The 18,675-nt window shown below is 35.8% G+C and overlaps 1 protein-coding gene across 5 annotated transcripts in view; it reads left to right on the forward strand.

Annotated features, from left to right (window-relative positions):
• Positions 1-258: 258 nt before the first annotated feature.
• The window catches only part of HBS1L (HBS1 like translational GTPase), an 83,451-nt gene continuing 65,034 nt past the window's right edge, over positions 259-18,675 (forward strand). Inside the window, exons 1-5 of one of the 5 annotated variants that reach the window (XM_082634218.1) lie at positions 259-450; positions 3,279-3,344; positions 11,378-11,506; positions 14,633-14,827; positions 16,038-18,186. In XM_082634218.1, coding sequence (XP_082490344.1) covers positions 408-450; positions 3,279-3,344; positions 11,378-11,506; positions 14,633-14,827; positions 16,038-17,509 — 1,905 coding nt within the window. In that variant the 5' untranslated portion in view covers positions 259-407 and the 3' untranslated portion in view covers positions 17,510-18,186. The other 4 variants (XM_082634217.1, XM_082634216.1, XM_082634220.1 and 1 more) reach the window with 4 other exon arrangements.

An 18,675-nucleotide genomic window follows, 5' to 3' on the forward strand; every position in this document is an offset into this window, starting at 1 on the left:
CACAGTCAGCTTTTTCACTAGATTATCAGAAACCAAATTTGGAAAATAATCTTGAACGCCGGCGTAGGTCAAGGATACCGACTCGAAATATTAAGTCCCAATTAACAAATTATAAGCGGTGTAATTCGTCTCCCTCGAAAGCCCCGTCAGTCAATTTATCTGTAGGCGCGGCCTTGCCGAAACGCGCCCCTCCCGTGAGCATGAGTGCGCATGCGTCCTCAGAGAGGCGAATGACCCTGAGAGGTTGCCGTACTCAGATAAGACGTTGTGCGTGCGCAGGCGCTCAGCGCTGAGGCCTGCCGGAAGCCAAGATGGCGTATAGGTGTTCGCCAGGCCGCAGCTGGCGTCTTGTCAGTATCTGAGCTGGTAGTTTGTAAGCGGCTGTGGCGAACGCCCTCTCCTCCGTCATGGCCAGGCATCGGAATGTCCGAGGCTATAACTACGATGAAGGTAGGTGGCAGGGTTATGCCGGGACGTCATTTTCATAGTTCCAGCCGGGATCGCAGCCGGTTGGCACTCACTTCCATATGTTAGTTTCTCGTCAGTGGTGCCAGGCTGGCGTTCAGAGGAGGCTCATTTGGAGAAAATTACAGGACGCCTGAGCTCCACCGAATGGCGTTGTTTTAAGTAGTGATTTTTTCGTTCTGGGATTGGTTTTATTTAGGGTAGGGGAGATGCTGCAGGGCCTCATATGGGAAGGACTTTTGAAAAGGTTGGGATCCGGTGATAGTTACCCACGTAAGCATTATTACCTCTCCCATTGTTTCCCCCCAGGTCGGCTACACACTTTCCTACTTCGAGCTTCTCTCCCCGACCCTCCTTTCAAACAGGCCCATGAAACTTTCTTATTTGTAAAACAAGGATTGACTTAATGCTTACATTCAGCTGTTCTGCTGTAACTGTTAGATTTACAGGGTAAATCTTGTGTGTTTGTTCCTACACACTGATGTTAAGTATTGCCTGTGGACCACTGTTACCTGAGAAATGACTTTAGCCTGGGAGATATTTTTGCAAATATGCTGTAAAAGACACGAATAGGTCTAATTACTACTTATGCATTTCTTTAATAGATATTTATCATGTCCTCAGTCAACATTGAGTGCTTGGAGTACTGTTTGAGCTTTGGGGACCAACAGCAAGATGTTTGAGGGAGTTTAAAGAGGGAGATACACAAGTAACAGATGATTGTGAAGTGCTGTGGGAGCTACTTAAGTGAGAACAGCTGTTCAGAATGAGTCGGAGGGCTTTAAGTAGAACTCGTATGTGAAGGAAGGCATCCTGAAGGAGGGGTGCTTGGCTTGAGGGAGTGAGTGCTAAGTATCTTCTCACCTTAGCCACCCCACATCAGGTTTTCAGATTTCTTTGGAACAGTTGATGACATCATAACCAAGCTGTTCCTATAGCATCGGAGGTCCATCCCCTTTTCTTGCTTGTGAAAGTTCTACTTATTTTAAGTGTCCAGTTTTTCTCTCTTCTCAGTTAAGCTTTCCCTTCTCTCAGATAATAATTTAAAAATTCTCAAAAGTAATATAACTTCATTACAGGGAATTTTTTTTCATTACAGAGATTTTTGTGCTCCAAAATCTATTGGTTCCTCTCCTTAACTCTCATTGTGTTCTTCTCTGTAATATGGGTAGTACTTTACAAGACTGCCTCACCTACTAATTAATAAAAGTCCCAGGAAGGCAAAGCCCATACTTTATTTTTATATTTACTCCATTAGCCAGTACAATGCTTTATGTGCAGTAAATACTCCAAAATATTGTTGAGGAAAAGAACCACTTTACAAAAATCCCAGGAAAGAATTCTCTTTATCTTCTGATACTGTAACACTTTTAGGGTTCATTTCAGTACTGAAAAACTGACCCAGTGTAAAAAGATTCTTGTTGTCTTTAATATCCAAATGTATTTTTTTGTGAATGGCTTCTCATTTATTTGCTAATAATTTTTTATTAAGTCGGGATTGTGATCTAATAATTTATTGAATGTGTAAAAATTTACACATTTTCATCCAATAGTAGCATTTATGTAATTTTTCTTTGCCATAAATATTTGGTCTCAGCCTTTGAACATGCTGTTCCTGCTGCTGCTACATGAATACCCTCAGAAATTAGCTAACTATCCTTTGGAATTGGTTTAAAATATGACATTCCTGGGGATCTTTCTCTAGCCACCCCACTCCCAATTCTGTTTTTGTTGTTCCTATGTGTGTTCCTAGATCATTCTGTATTCTTATGTCTCAAACACTCGTAATATCGTTTTGTAATTGCTCGTTTTCTCCTGTGTCTTCCCTTGTTAGATTTTAGGTTTGTAGAGATCTGGGAATGTGCCTGCCACTCAGTCTTGTACCCCAAATGTCTCTGATCGCCCCTGGCATAGTGTTAGTATTTGTTGAATGAATAAATACACTTATGTAAACATGTTTATGTGCTTTGTGGGTTTTTATAGATTGATTCATTAATTTATAATAAAACAAGTATTAATTTATGCCAAGCATGTGTCAAGTAGTTGTCTAGACAGTCTTGCCCTGAAGGAGCTTATAGTCCATGGAGTGAACCAGGTATGGTGCTTTGAAGACATTCAGTTAGAGGAGTGTGCTAGAGAATAAAAGTGGCAGGCAGGGCTTGCTGCTTTATCCGGAGTGGTCAGGGAACACTTCTGAAATAGATGACATTTGAGCTGGAACCTTAACTAGGAGAAGGAAACAGCCATAGGAAAATCTGGGCAAAGAGCATATTGTAGTCAGTTTGAAAAAAGGCCAATTAGCTAGAGCAGAGGGGAGTTTAGGATAAGCTGGGTTTTGTGCATTACCTAGCTTTACATGAAGAAAAACTGCCTTCATGGTCTGATTGTATACCCTGCGCTAGTCAGTTGTATGGAAAATAAATGTTTTGGTTAGAGCAGGCATCTGGTGAAAAAATGGATGGAAGGCTTATTTCAGATTTTTGTTAATACTGGAAGGACAATTCAAGTACATGGTGTATGGGATTATTCTTTGATCACACGAAGTGAAAACTTGGAAAAACTTCTTAAAACTCAATTAGCTTAAAAATCTAAAAACATGTATGTCTTTATAAATATAGAAAGTCGGTAAATACCTACTTTGGGTGGAATTTTTAGAATTTTTTTGAAAAGTGGACATTCTAAGTTCCTGTAATTTAGATGAACAATTAATTTAATTTAATTTATTTTGGAGAGAATTCAGATGTTTCCTCATTAGTAACTAAGAATATAAAAAGAACTTGTAAGTGAATTTATCTCTTGTATTTTTATTTTAGATTTTGAAGATGATGATCTCTATGGCCAGTCTGTAGAGGATGATTATTGTATTTCACCATCAACAGGTGAATTTTTAAAAATAATTTGATTTTCATTATTTGGGTATTTAAAAATGTTAAGTAAATGTTATTGTCATTCTAGGACAAGCATGTTCCAGGAGACTGTAATATTATGTACCATTTAGAAAGATAATTGTATGTGAACTTTAAAGGTATATAAAATAATTTCTTTACTTACAAATGGAATTTAAAATTTTGATTCCATCATTTGACTTTAAACAATTTGAAGAAAACTCTGAAAACTATGGATTTCCAATATTCTTTGCAGCATGCAATTAATCTGAATTGACTAAAATGGTAATTTAGTCAATAATGAAAATCTAAAACTTCTGAAGGCAGACAGCAATTAATTTTATATTCCCAGGAAAATCTTGAATATTAGAAGCACTGAAGTGTTATGCATAGACTTCCCTTCATAGAGTACTTTATCTACTGTAAATAAACCAAATACATGTAATTCATACTTCTGATGGAACTGCAAAGTGATTTAGAGTTCAAATTCCTGTAGGATTCCACGTAAGAGCTGCATCTTCTCTCTCATTTGCTGAAAATTTTCTTCTTTGTGACCATATAACAAAAACATTTCCTATGTTCTTTACAGCAGAGGCAGTGTCTTTATATATATATATATATGTATATATATATATGTATATTTTAATGTCTTTATTGGAGTATAATTGCTTTACAGTGGTGTGTTAGTTTCTGCTTTACAACATAGTGAATCAGCTAGACATATACATATATCCCCATATTTCCTCCCTCTTGTGTGTCTCCCTCCCACTCTCCCTATCCCACCCCTCTAGTTGGACGCAAAGCACCGAGTTCATCTCCCTGTGTTATGCGGCTGCTTCCCACTAGCTATCTGTTTTACATTTGGTAGTGTATATATGTCCATGCCACTCTCTGACTTTGCCCCAGCTTACCCTTCTCCCTCACCGTGTCCTCAAGTCCATTCTCTATGTCTGCATCTTTATTCCTGTCCTGCCCCTAGGTTCTTCAGAACCATTTTTTTTTTTAGATGCCATATATATGTGTTAGCATACGGTATTTGTTTTTCTCTTTCTGACTTACTTCACTCTGTATGACAGACTCTGGGTCCATCCACCTCACTACAAATAACTCAGTTTCATTTCTTTTTATGGCTGAGTAGTATTCCATTGTATATATGTGCCACATCTTCTTTATCCATTCATCTGTTGATGGACAGTTAGGTTGCTTCCATGTCCTGGGGATTGTAAATAGTGCTGCAATGAACGTTGTGGTACATGAGAGACAGTGTCTTTGATCCAGACCTTTTTCTCACTAATTTCCCTAACAATGCGTTTGTTTTCAAATTTTAGCCTACTCTATAAACAGTTGGTTAAAATGCCTTGATAAATTTTACTATGCCATAAAAGCGGGTACAATTACATATAGTTATGTACAGCATAAATATAATTCATAAAACTCATTTTCCACAAGTTGAAAGCTTTAATATAGTAATTAAAATTTCTATCAGTGTGCCTTGTCTTTAATAACTTACCGTCTCCTGAGCTGTTTTGTGAACCTGCTTTATGCCTCCTCTTAGTCTCTGAAGACCAAGTATGTCCCTTCTGACTTTTTAGAATTTCTTTTTCTTTATAAAGGCATAGGTGCTCTAGAAGTTGTCATAGCACCTCTACTCTTCCTGTCATCTTTTTTCCTGTTACTTATTACTCTGTAATGCATCTAGCTCTTTATGTGTACTTTAATCATTTAGCCTAACTAATCAGAGCCTTTCTTCTCTTCTTTAATGTTACACTGTTATCAGTCACGATTTTATTAGAAGATAGAAATTGCACCAGTTGTTTTGCCAGAGAGATTCTAATGTAAAAAGTTGTTAACTAGGTATTAGAGACAAAAAATGCAAACCAAAATATCAAGGAGGTAGTAACTTTAGGAAGCATTTATCATCTCTATTTCCTAGGGGAACCAATGGACAAGGTTGAAGCCAACCTTTAGAGCCTGGTGGGGGGCTCCTTTGAGCTGGGACCTAGATGTGTAGCAAGAGGGTTCTGCTTTGTTGCTTTGCCATTGAAGTTCAGAGGAGGGACTGTAGAGCTGGGACTGAGACCTGAGGAGGGGCTGCTCTGTGGCTGGTGTCTCTGAAGGGACACTGTGAAGCTGGGCTTCAGCCTTTTGAAGAGGGAATTCTAGCGGGCTGTCTGGTCATGGTTGAAGCTGGTTCTGGGAGTTTGGGAAAAACTGCAAACTGATACAAATTGCAGTTACTGGAACAAATGATTTCTGCAAGATGAAGTGTTGCTGGGGTGATGGTGACCAGATAAGAAACAAAAAGGAAAGGAGCATGTGTGTTCCTCTTCCAGCCTTCCAGTGTCCCTTTAGCATCTCCCTGTTGGCTCATCCTAAAAGGGAGCCAGCTGTCATAGAAGAAATGTGCTTTGCAGACTTCAACCCCAGCGTCACAGAGCAGAGTAAAGAGACTGGGTTAGAAGCTGAGAGGCGGCTTAATCAGCATTCCTTTAAAGCTTCTTATTCAGTGATTCAAAAAGACCATATTTTGTAGGGATTAGGGATAAAAGAAATTTCAGTTTTTCCAAGGAACCTCCCAGGCACTTGTCATTTGCAGTGTTAAATAAAACTCTATGGGTTAACCTTTTGGGGTGCCTGCAGTTCATTATCATCAGTTGACTATGTGACAAAGTAATGTCTGGTAGCACTAACTAGTATTACAAGTGAAGTAAGGATCATGGCATGTTCATGAAACTGAGAAGGTGATGTGGGTGTGATAATTAGATTTGAGTTTTTTAAAAAAATCTCATATAATAGAGACTGGATTGAAGGTGGTACATAAGTGGTTGTAGATAGAGTAGTTAGGAGACTATTATACTAATCTAGAGGAGATGAGGATATTTCAGGACTGTGTTCTCAAAATGTGGTCCATGTATCATTTGCATTACTTGAGGATTTGTTCGAAAAGTAATTCTGGGCCCCACCCCATAGTCAGAAACTCTGAGGGTGGGACACAGCTACTGCTTTGAGAACCATTTGTTTAGGACAGGGGTGACAGCAGGGGATTTGCAGATAGATTCAAGAGATAATTGCAGGAGCTAAGGTCTACTTGGAAGTTGGTTGACTATGGCTTGCACAAGGAAACCTTCTTAGGGAGAGGGACTACTGAAAGATATCTTAATATTGCAGATTAATGCATTCATTTATCTAGGCTTGTCTAAATAAATCATGCTTAACCTTGAGTAATGAGCTAACACTACACAGGGTCAGGCATTCTGAAGGTGTTTTTCTGAGATTTGCTTTTATGGCCTACCTTTCTTGAGGTCATAGTTGATCCCTTGTCTCTCACAGCCCTTGATATGTGTCTTGTCTGTGGTTCATATTCAGGACAGCCTGACTCTTTGAGAGTTACCTTTGTATACTCCAGGAAGTCAACCGACTTCATCAAAGCAGGAGATAGTTAAATGGTTCTGACTTTCTTCTGTGACAAACTGGTATTTTTAACAAAACCATGTAGTTTTGGATTTTTAAATTTTTCAGAACATCTATAAAGTAGTAGTAATATCAGATCAGACACTTTTCCTCTTTAGTGGTATATTTTTCCAAGCAATTTTAAATTAAAAAATGAATAGTTTTAGAAGGATACTTTCTGTTCTTAAAGAAGCAGCTAATGTCATTGAAGAGATGATTGAATTCATGGTCTAATGAATTCTGGTAATTGAATGACTATCAATTAATAGGAGTTTCTCTAAATTTTATTATGTATTTTTTAAACTCTACTAAACACAGTTTTCTCGATGGAAAGGTGATTTCTAAATGTTATAGCTTTTTTTTTTCTTTAGAAAGATTGACTTTGTTGCTGAATATTGAACATACATTAGGGAGCTGGAGCCTATAAATAAAACTTTGAACAGTTATAAATCTTGTTTCAAGTAATATAATTAGAAGTGGTAAAAGATAAACCGAAGCATATTAACATTTTTAAGAGTTTATTTGAGCAGATATCAGTTTGAATCAGGTAGCTCCAAACTGGAAGTGGTTAGGAGCACTCCACCAGCAGGAGCTGGGGCAAGGTTTTTATAGAGAATACATGAAGCAAAGCAAGGGAATTATTTGGTTGGCTACAGCTTAACGCATTACATTATTTGGGGGAGAGTAGTTGGTTTTCTGTGATTGGTTGTTCTTAATCCTGAGGCCTTTGCAGGAATTGACTCTGGATTGGTTTTCCCTTTGCAACCAAGGCATTAGAGCCACTTCAGTCTCATGGCCTCCTTGTATGATTAATTTAACAGTAGTTAACCGTATTCAGTCCATTCCATGTTAATTTATTGAGCATCAATTAACATGTAAGGAAGCTTGTTTAAAAGTTCCCTTCAAATGACAGTGTGGTGGGTAAAGAAGTAGTCCTGCCTGAAGGAGTCTGGAAAGGCTTCTGGAAGGAGGTGGGATTGGGACTGGTAAATTTGGGAGTAAGAATGGCATCCTAGAGAGGAAACAACAGTGCTTGAGCAGTGGCCTCTAAGTGAGGCGTGTTTGGGAAGACTCACATGATTAGTGCAGTTGCAGCACAAAGAGGGCTCAGAAAGGAAATAGCCAAATTGTGGAAGACGGTTTTTAATTTTAGGTGTGTAGTTTTAGCTTATTGAAGGTTTTTGAGTTAAGGGGGTCATGTTTAGGAAAGTAACTGATGACAGTATACAAAGTGGACTACATCTGGGACAGATGAAAGGGGAGACTTGTAGGCTCTTTCCTACCTTCCCTGATGAATACCAATCAGCTGGGAGTAATTGTAAAAATAGAGATTCCCTGCCCCATTCCAACACCACTTAACCAGAATCTCCAGGGGAAGAAGCCTAGAAAGCTGTATCTTTAATGAGTGCCTCACATGATTTTTATTTTAAGATGTTTAGGAAGCAATATTAGGCAATTGCAGGAGTTAGGTTTTGAATTCTCTGAATTTTTATGTTTATCAAAATGCTTTAAATTGTAAAAGTCACTATGGGTGTCCAATTTTTCAGAAAGCATTTCTGTCAAAGTTTGTGATTAAATTTTTAGAAAAGAAGAGCATTTTATATTTATCCTTTTCTCTCCATTGCTTTTCTCTCACTCTTTTTTTTAATCATATTTGTTGCCTTTTGGCTCTCATTTCAACTTCCGAGATCTGGATGCTTCTTTTTTCCCCAGCAGCTACTTTCCCTGGGGAATTTTCCTACCCACCATCCCTCTGCACTCCTGGGCAAATCCAACCATCATTTACTTCTAAAACAATGGCCACAGTTTCTGAGTTGGATTTGTGTGTGGGAGGGGGTAGGAAAAGCCCCCAGGAAGAAGAATACCTCCTTGGGGGTAGAGTAGAAGCCTGGATTTTGATAACTTCCTTTTTCCCTGTCAATATTTCCTAAGTGAAAATTGTTCACGGACGTATCTGATTTCTTCTCTCACTTAATTTTTGATTTGTCTTAGGTTTTTCCTCACAGTTCAGAGCTATGAGAGAAAGTTGGGGAAAGTATATTTGTTACTTTTAGGCTAAACTGAATAGTTAATTACAGCCACGAAAGTAGTTTGAAAATCATCAGGCACAAAATGACCTGGTTTACATTTTTAACGCTACCACATTTTATTGTATCTAAAATGCCATGGATTGTAAGACATATTGTTATTTTACGTACCACTTAAAAAAAATCAGCTGTCAGTCTAAGTATTACATAATACTAAGATGCCATTTGATTGTAAGACATCCCTCATTCTGAGATTTTTAACATATGAAAAAAATGGTCGTCTTAGAAAATCTGTGGAACAGGATATTTTTCCTGCTGTTTAACCATGTTTCCTTTATAAATGGCAGTATTGTATTTTACTTGCACAAGAGGGAGGGAAAATAGTGATATATATATATAGCATAGTATGTACATTTTTGAAAAACCTTGTGGTCTTTAAAATTGTATACTAAAAAATAGCAAAACCTCTTGGAAAAAATAGGATCATGACAGACCACTCAGCCCGTAAAGTATCAATACTAATAAAACCAATAATCATCTAATAAAAATGCTTGCACATTTGGAAAGTGACATTAACTTCCTAATAAAGATATATTCCAATATATATGGGACTTTACATTTAACAAAAAGGTGAAAGCTTGATAGAGGTGTAAGGAAGAGTTGAAACTAATGACTAATGTTGCAAAGGCAAAATACTCACAGGTCTTAGAGAGCCAAGCGGTAAGCATGCACAAAACAGGACACATGGCCAAATGGAGCCAAGAGGAAGAATGTGGGGCTATCTGGCATTAAAGTACAATTCCAATTACAGTATAATGTTCTATGGTTGGTGTTACTGAACTTTGTATTTGCATTGGAAAGTGTTGGGGGGAAAATCTCATAAACCAAAGCAACTTGAACGTTACCGTCATCATTCCCCTGTTGACCATTTGGTATAAACTAGTTTGTGTTTAGGAAACATGCGTTATAGCAGAATAGATTGAATTCTCTCAACTGCTCTTTATTTCTCTTATTCTGTTCTCCTTGTTCAGGTTGTCTTCCACCTCTTCTTCAGTTTTTCTGACGTTCTTGCCTTCTTTATTGTAACTGCTCTAGTCTTCAGTGATTACTTAATCTTCTGTGCTTCTGTAGCACTTGTCATCTGTACTACTCATTTGGCTTTTAAAATATGTCATTACCTTTTCTTTTTTTGCCTTTCCTGCTAATCTGTAAGGCCATCATTGATTTATACTATAAATAAATAGCACTTACGCCATGACCTTCTGAGTATAGGTGTTACCCTTAAGTCATAGTATTTTCTATTGTCTATATATGTGTTATCTATACATTTTGAATGCAGTTAGAGATTCCCTTTCATGGATAGTGCCTTCCTGAAAGCATGCACAAAAGTCAAATGTGGGAACTGTGAGCAATAGACATACATGTTATGTGCACTTCCAGAAAGCTAAATAATATAAAATCCTTGATAACACCTTGCCTTTAGAATACTGTATTGATGTTTTTATCCTTCTTAAACTTATTCTTTAATTTTATTCCTTGGCAATTGAACACATTCTCCAGGACTTGAGTTCAGTGGGCATCCAGTTGACGTGTAAGAGTGAACACTTAGGGCATTCATGAATATTCTCTCCTTTGCTCACACGTATTTCATGTATGATACTCAAGCATCTGTTGGCACTTAGATATTTTGTCTTTCTACCTATTAATGAAAAATATAATGCCCAGTTATATATTGAGTAATGACACTGCCAATACTGCAGAGTAGCACAGACTTCTGTCTGAAAGTCAGAGTTAGGTATATGACACTAATATACAGTCTCAGTGTATGATTGAAGTATAAACTGTTTGAAAGTTAAGGCCTTTGGGGGCTTCCTGGGCGGTCCAGTGGTTAAGACTTCGCCTTCCAATGCAGGGGGATGTAGGTTCGATTCCTGGTTGGGGAGCTAAGATCCCCACATGCGCTGTGGCCAAAAAACCAAAACATAAAACAGAAGCAATGTTGTAACAGATTCACTAAAGACTTTAAAAATGGTCCACATCAAAAAAAAAAATCTTTAAAGAAAAAAAAAGTTAAGGCCTATGATTTTGGTCAACTCTTGGGTTCAGGCAAAATTAGTAGTTCTTGGAAAGTGAAAATCTAGTCTGTTTTTGGTATTTTCTTAATTATGCAAATGAACAAATTTGATATGAGGTTTAAAGTATTTGTATCAAAGAAACAATTTCAGGGAAGATGGAGTAGTAGGCAAGGATGAGATATTAGGAAAGATAATTTTTGAAAACTGTGGAGAAAGTAAGCTCAGTGTTTATGAGATAGAAGGAAAGAAGGGAGACAATTATAAGAGGCTAGTGAATGGTTAGTAAGGACATTTGAGCAGAATTTGGGTGTGATATGTTTTGTCTTTTTTTTGTTTTCATCCATTATTATAAATGTGGGCAAATGACTGTAGGTGGTAGGTCAGAATCTTTGATTTTTATTTTAACTGTTGTTAAAGAAAAAAGTTAATGGGAAATGGCTATAGTACAGCATTCTTTAATCATTGTATATTCTAGCTGCTCAGTTTATTTACTCACGACGTGACAAACCTTCAGTTGTTGAACCTGTAGAAGAATATGATTATGAAGATTTGAAAGAACCCTCCAGTTCTCTTTTGAACCATCAGCTAAGTGGAATTGATCAAGGTATAGTAAAAAGTAGTCTATCTATGTTTCTTATCTGAAAATGATTAATAATCAGTTTACTGGAAATTATCAATTTTATTGTTCATAATAATGATCATGGGTAGTAATGGTATGAACTACCATTATATCTTATATCTTCAAGGAACATTTACATTTTATTATATTTTGTGAGGACTAGATGGTTAACTGTATGGTTGAAAAATTGTGTGGCTGTTATGTAATAACTGGAATTTTTGATTGAAATCTCCTTAGGACAGAAACTTCAATGATTTGTTTTCTTTTAGCAATATTTATTGTTTCATAAGCTCTATGTAGAGCTTATGGTTAGATTACAGAAGCTCATTTCCTTGCAAAATGTTAGGTTCCAAAAGTCTGGTTTTTATTAAAAAAAAAAAATTTAAGTCTGAAGTAATACTATACAGTGTCCTGATTGGTCACAGTCATGTAAATTAAGTTTCAAGGTAGAACTCGTAAATGGTAATGGCATTGGTTCTGAGTTTGCTTCTTTTTAGTTCTCTTAAACATTTTAACAAAGATATTTTATATTTTGGTTTTTGCCTTTTATAAATAAATTTCAAATATGACATTGTTTCAAACATACTACTCAAGCTATAGATTGATGAACAATGTAGTAGACCTAAAATCACCAGGTATAACAGTAATGCCATCCGTTGGTAGTGAGCAGGGCTGAGCTGATTTGCTCTTTCTGTGGAGTGTGGCTTTGTTCTAGAAATGTTTTTAACTTGAAAATTTATAACAATTTAAAAACAGGAAAGGGGGAGTATATGAATCTGAGAGCTGATCTTTGAATAAATTGGTAAAATATATGTCAGCTGCTACCCAAATCAAGAAAAATGGAGAAAGCACAAATATACAAAATTAGAAAGTGGAAAGGGAAACAACGGAGAATAAAAAAATTCATCAACTCGGCAAATACATTTGTCAATCTGGATAAAAGTTTGTAGAGGAGCTGCTGTATAAATTCCTTGATAGTTTCGATTATATTTTTAAAGAATGTGTTATAGTTGTCATTGTGGGGGGAGAGGGTAGGAATAAAGTTGAAGTCTTATACTTTCTCTGCTGTGCCTCAGAATGATTAAGGAGGTATGAAATTCAGAGTTATGTTTGAGAATGAAAGTTAATCATTCCCACCTGACATATGTGAGTAATTGCATGATAACAATAATAATGATTGTAGCTAACCTCTACTAACTGCTTTCCGGGTATTGTTCTAAGTGCTGTTCAGGTAATTGCCTATTTAGTCTTCATTAACAACCTTATGAGGTAGGCCAGGTATTGTCTTCATTTTACAGGGGAAGAAAATGAGACACAAAGTTACTTGGCTGAAGTTGCACCAGCTAGTAAGTAGCATTAGGATATGAACCAAGACAGCCTGCTCTTTATGTCTACTCTTTGTGTATGTATAGACAACAGTTGCTATAATTAATTAGAAGAGGCCCTGATGCTAGCTATATACTAAGTATTCTGTTCCAGTTTTAGTAATTCATGTATTTATGAAATAGGTATAATTTTTCAAGTTTAGCTTATTAGCCTATACTTAATTTTGGTCTCAAGCAAAGCAGAATTACCCAAATATTTGAGAATTTATTTTTAATAATTAAAAAAGGGAGCAATGGAAAAGTATTAAACACTTCTGTTTTTTAAAAGAAAGGATATTGGGGCTTCCCTGGTGGCGCAGTTGTTGAGAGTCCGCCTGCCTATGCAGGGGACATGGGTTTGTGCCCCGGTCTGGGAAGATCCCACATGCCGTGGAGCGGCTGGGCCCGTGAGCCATGGCCGCTGAGCCTGCGCGTCCGGAGTCTGTGCTCTGCAATGGGAGAGACCACAACAGTGAGAGGCCCGCGTACTGCAAAAAAAATAATAATAATAAATAAAAATAAATAAAGGATATTGCTAGTAGATTCCTTGTTCAGTATGTAAGCATGTAAAAATGTAATGTACAGTGCATTCTGTGAACTGGTTTCCCTGGATTAAGGAGTCTGAAAACTTGAGTTATGTTTTGATTACTGCTAAACTTAGTAGTGCCATGATTTTCAGTCCTCTTCTCTTTATGACTTAGAATTTGATATATCTAAGTCATAGAGTTACTGTGAGGATTACAAAGGATATATATACATATGTGTATATGTATAATGCATATATATGTATTAATATTTTGAAAATTGTCAACTTCTATACAAATATAAATTAATATATTCATGTATTTTTATTTCGTGGCCCTTAGGTACCAGGTACTATTTTAGGATCTAGGGATATAAAGCCTTTGCTCTCATGGAATTTACATCATTATTGAATGTTATTAGTAATTACTTTTTATAATAACATAGTCATCAGAAAATAAAAATCCTTAAAGATTTTAGACATCCAGATTCAAATTTTTGTGTTTAAAATGAATGTCCAGGGACTTCCCTGGCAGTCCAGTGGCTGGAAATCTATGCTTCCATGGTAGGGGGCGCAGGTTTGATCCCTGGTTGGGGAACTAAGATCCCACATGCTGTGTGGTGTGGCAAAAAAAAAAAAAAAAAAAAAGAAATGTCCATTCTTTCCTTAATCTATTGGATTTCCTAATATTTGTGGCATTTTTATGCCAAATTATCTTGCCCATTTTTAAAGCATTGTTAAGGATGATTTTAGTTGGCTGAGTAGAACTGAAGTTAGTCTGAAATAGAAAGTACTTAATAATTAAGGTAGTAATGCAAGAAATTTAAGAAATATACTTAGTGATTAACTGGGTTCACTAACTAGTTAGAAATATTTTCATAATTAACCCTCCCTTTCTACACACGTAAAAAATCATCAGTATAGACCTCATCATCCTCATTGACTGAAATAGATTTTAGTGTATACAATTTACGCTTTTTTCAAGGATTAGTCAATATTACTTTGGAGACATTTATTGTAGTGATTTCTTAATTATTGAAATTGTTCCTCTGGTAAGGGAAGCTAGGTATATTGTGGATAAAAATATAATCACTGTAATTTTTGCCAAGGAAAAATGAGTTGAACATCCTACTATAGTTTCAAATCCTTTTTTCAGTTTTGAAGATTGAGGGTTCTTTCATGACACCACTTAGTATAGCTTTTAATTATTGTTGTCTGTTCTAGCTCGTCTTTTTTCATGCCTTGATCACATGAGGGAGGTACTTGGAGATGCTGTGCCAGATGACATATTGATTGAAGCAGTTCTGAAGAACAAGTTTGATGTGCAAAAGGCTTTGTCAGTGGTTCTGGAGCAAGATAAAATGCAGAATTTGAAGGTCAAGAGTGAGGGAGCAATATCTACAGGAAAGATAGCAAAAGGTATGCTTTTACTTGTTCTCTTTTAGTTTTACAGTTAATGCTTTGAAAGAGGCTTTGATTTGATTGAGCTGTTAAGAGAAATGGGCAGAAAATTTTGCATGTTACAATAATTCTTAATTATTAATTGATTTTCCAGTTTGTGAATTTTTAAGCTCAATGACTGCTTTCCCTTCACTCTGTTAAAGCCTGTTTTTTTTTATTTCCCTGCTTGTTCTTGTACCTAACAGAATATAAGGGGAATAAAATTAGATAACAGCAAGACAGAACACTTTTTGCTTTTTATTATTGGTTTTTTTTTTAACTTTAATGGGTCAGGAGATAGAAATTAATAGCCAGACAATGTCAAAAAATCCCTTTATGGTTATAACATTTTATGAATATAATTTACTTTTATATAAATATCCTAAGTATTATAATTCTACCACTCTTTCATTTCATAGCCAGATCTTTAATTTTAAATTTTAGTATTTGGGGTTAAATTTAGAACTTAGTCCACAAGAGAAGGGAACCAATTATATTAATTGGTATGATGCCTGTCAGTAGGAGCATGGTGATTTGTTAACTGGGTTGATATTTCTCATAACCTAAAGACTAGACTTTTGCCATAGCGAAATTGTATACAGTCTGTTACTATGAAATACGGGTCATTTTTATGTAAATTAAAAGTTTTTTTATTTTGGTGGGGGGTGGGATGCACTTCTAACTGTCCAGTAATATGAGAATGAGTCTGTAATGTGTCATCTATATTAATAGTTTATCCCAGATCACAGTAGAAATTATAGGGTATTATTTGTTTGCATGTTTTTAATACATTAAAAATACAGAAGATGAACCTAGTTCTTTCCATTGGTTTTTTAAATGTTTTGAATTTGAGACAATCCTGACTAAAATTTAAGTATCTTAAAACCTCACATTTATAAAATTTGTGAAAATTAGAACATTGACTAACTTGGTAATTACCTTTGTATATATCAGTGAACAAAGTATGAAGGTCACTTAAGATGGTTAAAGGAAGGTAAAATCCTTTTTTTTTTTTTTAGAATGTTCGCTTTTTATTAAATAATGATCAGGTGTCACTTTATTCATGCCATAATCAAAAGAAACATTTAGTAATTAAATGCCTCATTTCATGTTTCCTTTTGGTTGCTGTGACTGTCTTCTGCATATGTGAACCTATTCATCTGAAAATTAATGGCTCTTGTAAGGTAAGGAGTCTTATTATCTTCCTCTGAAGTTTCAGCTGATAATGTTCAAAGCTCTTGTCTTCAATCTGCAAACCATTTGGATTGCAGTAGCAAACCCTTTGATTTTTCTGGCCCAGTAGCAAAGTATGGATTATATCATAATTCTTCGGTTGTACCAAGTCACTATTTACTCCATAAAAAAAAGAAACTTGACAGACCTAAAAGTGAAAAGAAACTAGAATCATGTAAGTTAACAAAAGAGCTGTCGCTAGCTGACCTAATTGATGATATGCCAAGAGATTCTTGTAAAAGTCAGCCATCAGTCAGATTATCATCCACAGATAGTCTGGAGAGTCTACTTTCAAAGAGTCTAGATGCTGATTTGTTAAGACCTCATGCATCTGAATGTATTTCCAAAGATGATTCTGCGTTCAAAGGAATACCAGATTTAAAATCCTTGATGATAAAGAGCACAACACCTAATAACGCTTTATTTATTCAAAATAATTCAGTACCTGATTTGCAAAACATTCCAGTACAAAACAGTTTAGGAAGTTTAAATAATCCTTTGCTCTTAACTAGCTCATTGGAAAATATGTCTGTTGGTAATTTAAATGCTAGTAAAATGACTGAAGTTGGAAGTGTTTCTTCAGTTGAACAAAGCACCAAGAATTGCATATTAAAAAATGACAACTTGCAGTTTTCCCAATGTGAAAGTCCATCCTTAGCTGAACTGTTTCAGGAGCACAAAGAGAACAATCCAAGCCAATGCTTTACTTTATCTGATCTTTGTAACCAACCATCTGCCAGTTTCACAGATCTAAGTTTGGGATCCTTTCCCTTGTCACAACTAGCAAATCGGTATCAGTCTTCGACTGGAATATCAGAATTAACAGGATCTCTGTCATCTTTGGCACTTTGTAAAGCTTCTCCAACAAGAGACCTTGAGAATTTGTCACTTTCTGATTTGATTGCAGAAACAATTGATATAGACAACTCTCAGATTAAGAAAGATTCCTGTATGCTCAGTTTATGTGAAATGAGGTCACCTGGAATAGATTCTAATATCGATCTTAGTGTCCTCATAAAAGCCCCAGATTTTGTTCCAAAACCTGTAGTAGACCAATCTGTTGCTCCAATACCAGGAACTAAAGTTCTAAGTTCAAAATTAGGGAAAAGTTCCAATTCTTCTGAGGATAATAAGAAAAACAGTAAAGGCTCTCTGACTAGGAAACCACGTTTTTCTGTCTCTTGGACCAAGGCCCTTGCTGCCAGACCTTCAGCTTTTGCTGCAACACTGTGTCTTCGTTACCCATTGAAAAGCTGCAAGCGACGCACCCTTAACCTCTATAAGACTTTTCTTTATAGTAGACAAGTTCGAGACGTAAAGGACAAAGAAATAAGTCCTCTTCTAACAATAACACCATTTGACTTCAAATCAGCATCTCCTGATGACACTGTGAAAGCTAATCAAAAGAAAGCTTTTACTAGAGAATAGTAACAAAAGGAAAACTTAATAACTGTTGTAGAGCTTTTTCTTTTAAATTAGTCTTTATAGGATTACTTTATATTATGGGATTTAAGTTGTGATTTTTGTATTAAAATTGTCTTAAGTCAGTTGATAACGTCAGTTGATATGTACTTTTGCACTGAAATTTTTTTTTTATACTCTGTCTTCTTTTAGTGATAATTGGCTTTAAGTTGATAGCCTACAATGGGTGTATGTTTACAAAGTGCTTATGGAAACTTGATATTGTGAAATCAAACCGCAGCTATTTTTGTTTAAAGCATTCAGCTTTATAAGTTTTTACAATGAGACATTTTCTTTTATAAAATAATTTTGTGCTTTGTTCTTAAATGAAAATGCCACCACTTGGGATTATTAGGCTTAGTGATGAAGATTTTTCTTATTTGTGGCATAGCATAGCTGAGACCGTATTATATTTTAAAATATTAGTGAAATCATTCCCAGTTTCATTATTTTTCTGCAGGTGAGTACTAGAACTTTTCTATTAGAAAATCTTAAAATTTCTGACTTTTAATAATACTGTGGGGGTTGTTGAAATACATTTTTCATGATAATGAAATGAAAATCCTTTTAAGGGACCATGTACATATTAAAGATGGATTAATACATAAATTATTTTTATACATTTTCAAAACCATTTGTGCTAAATGAACACTTTAAAATAAATATATATAAAGTCTTTTCAAGTATGGTTGCATGTTCTTTGAATAGATAATCTTATCAGATTTCTTTCACTTTTTTTTTTTTACTATAAGTAATGAAATGTGGAGTTTTCCTCTTTGCTACTGACAGCTTTATGTGCTATAATGACAAAATTTCAGCAATGGCAGGCCACATAAGAGCTCTTCTAGTCAGTAGAACAAGTACGTAATTCATCCCTTAAAGCAGTCATCCTCAACTAGCAGTCAGAATCACTGGGGGAGTGTTTTTCAAAACACAGGTACTGTGGTTTCACTCCAGATATGGTGAAATCAGTCTCTGAGTGATGACACTTGGGAAGGTGTATTTTCAAAATGGTCCCCAGTTGATTATGATGGGTTACTTCTACTTGAGAACCGCTGCCTTAAAGAAATCAGTAGAATGAAAGAAATTACTAATGCTAAGGATAACGCTGGCCAACTTGAATTTTTAATTTG

The sequence above is a fragment of the Mesoplodon mirus genome (assembly GCF_964341445.2).
Source record: "Mesoplodon mirus genome assembly, chromosome: 10".
Classification (NCBI taxonomy): Eukaryota; Metazoa; Chordata; class Mammalia; order Artiodactyla; family Ziphiidae; genus Mesoplodon; species Mesoplodon mirus.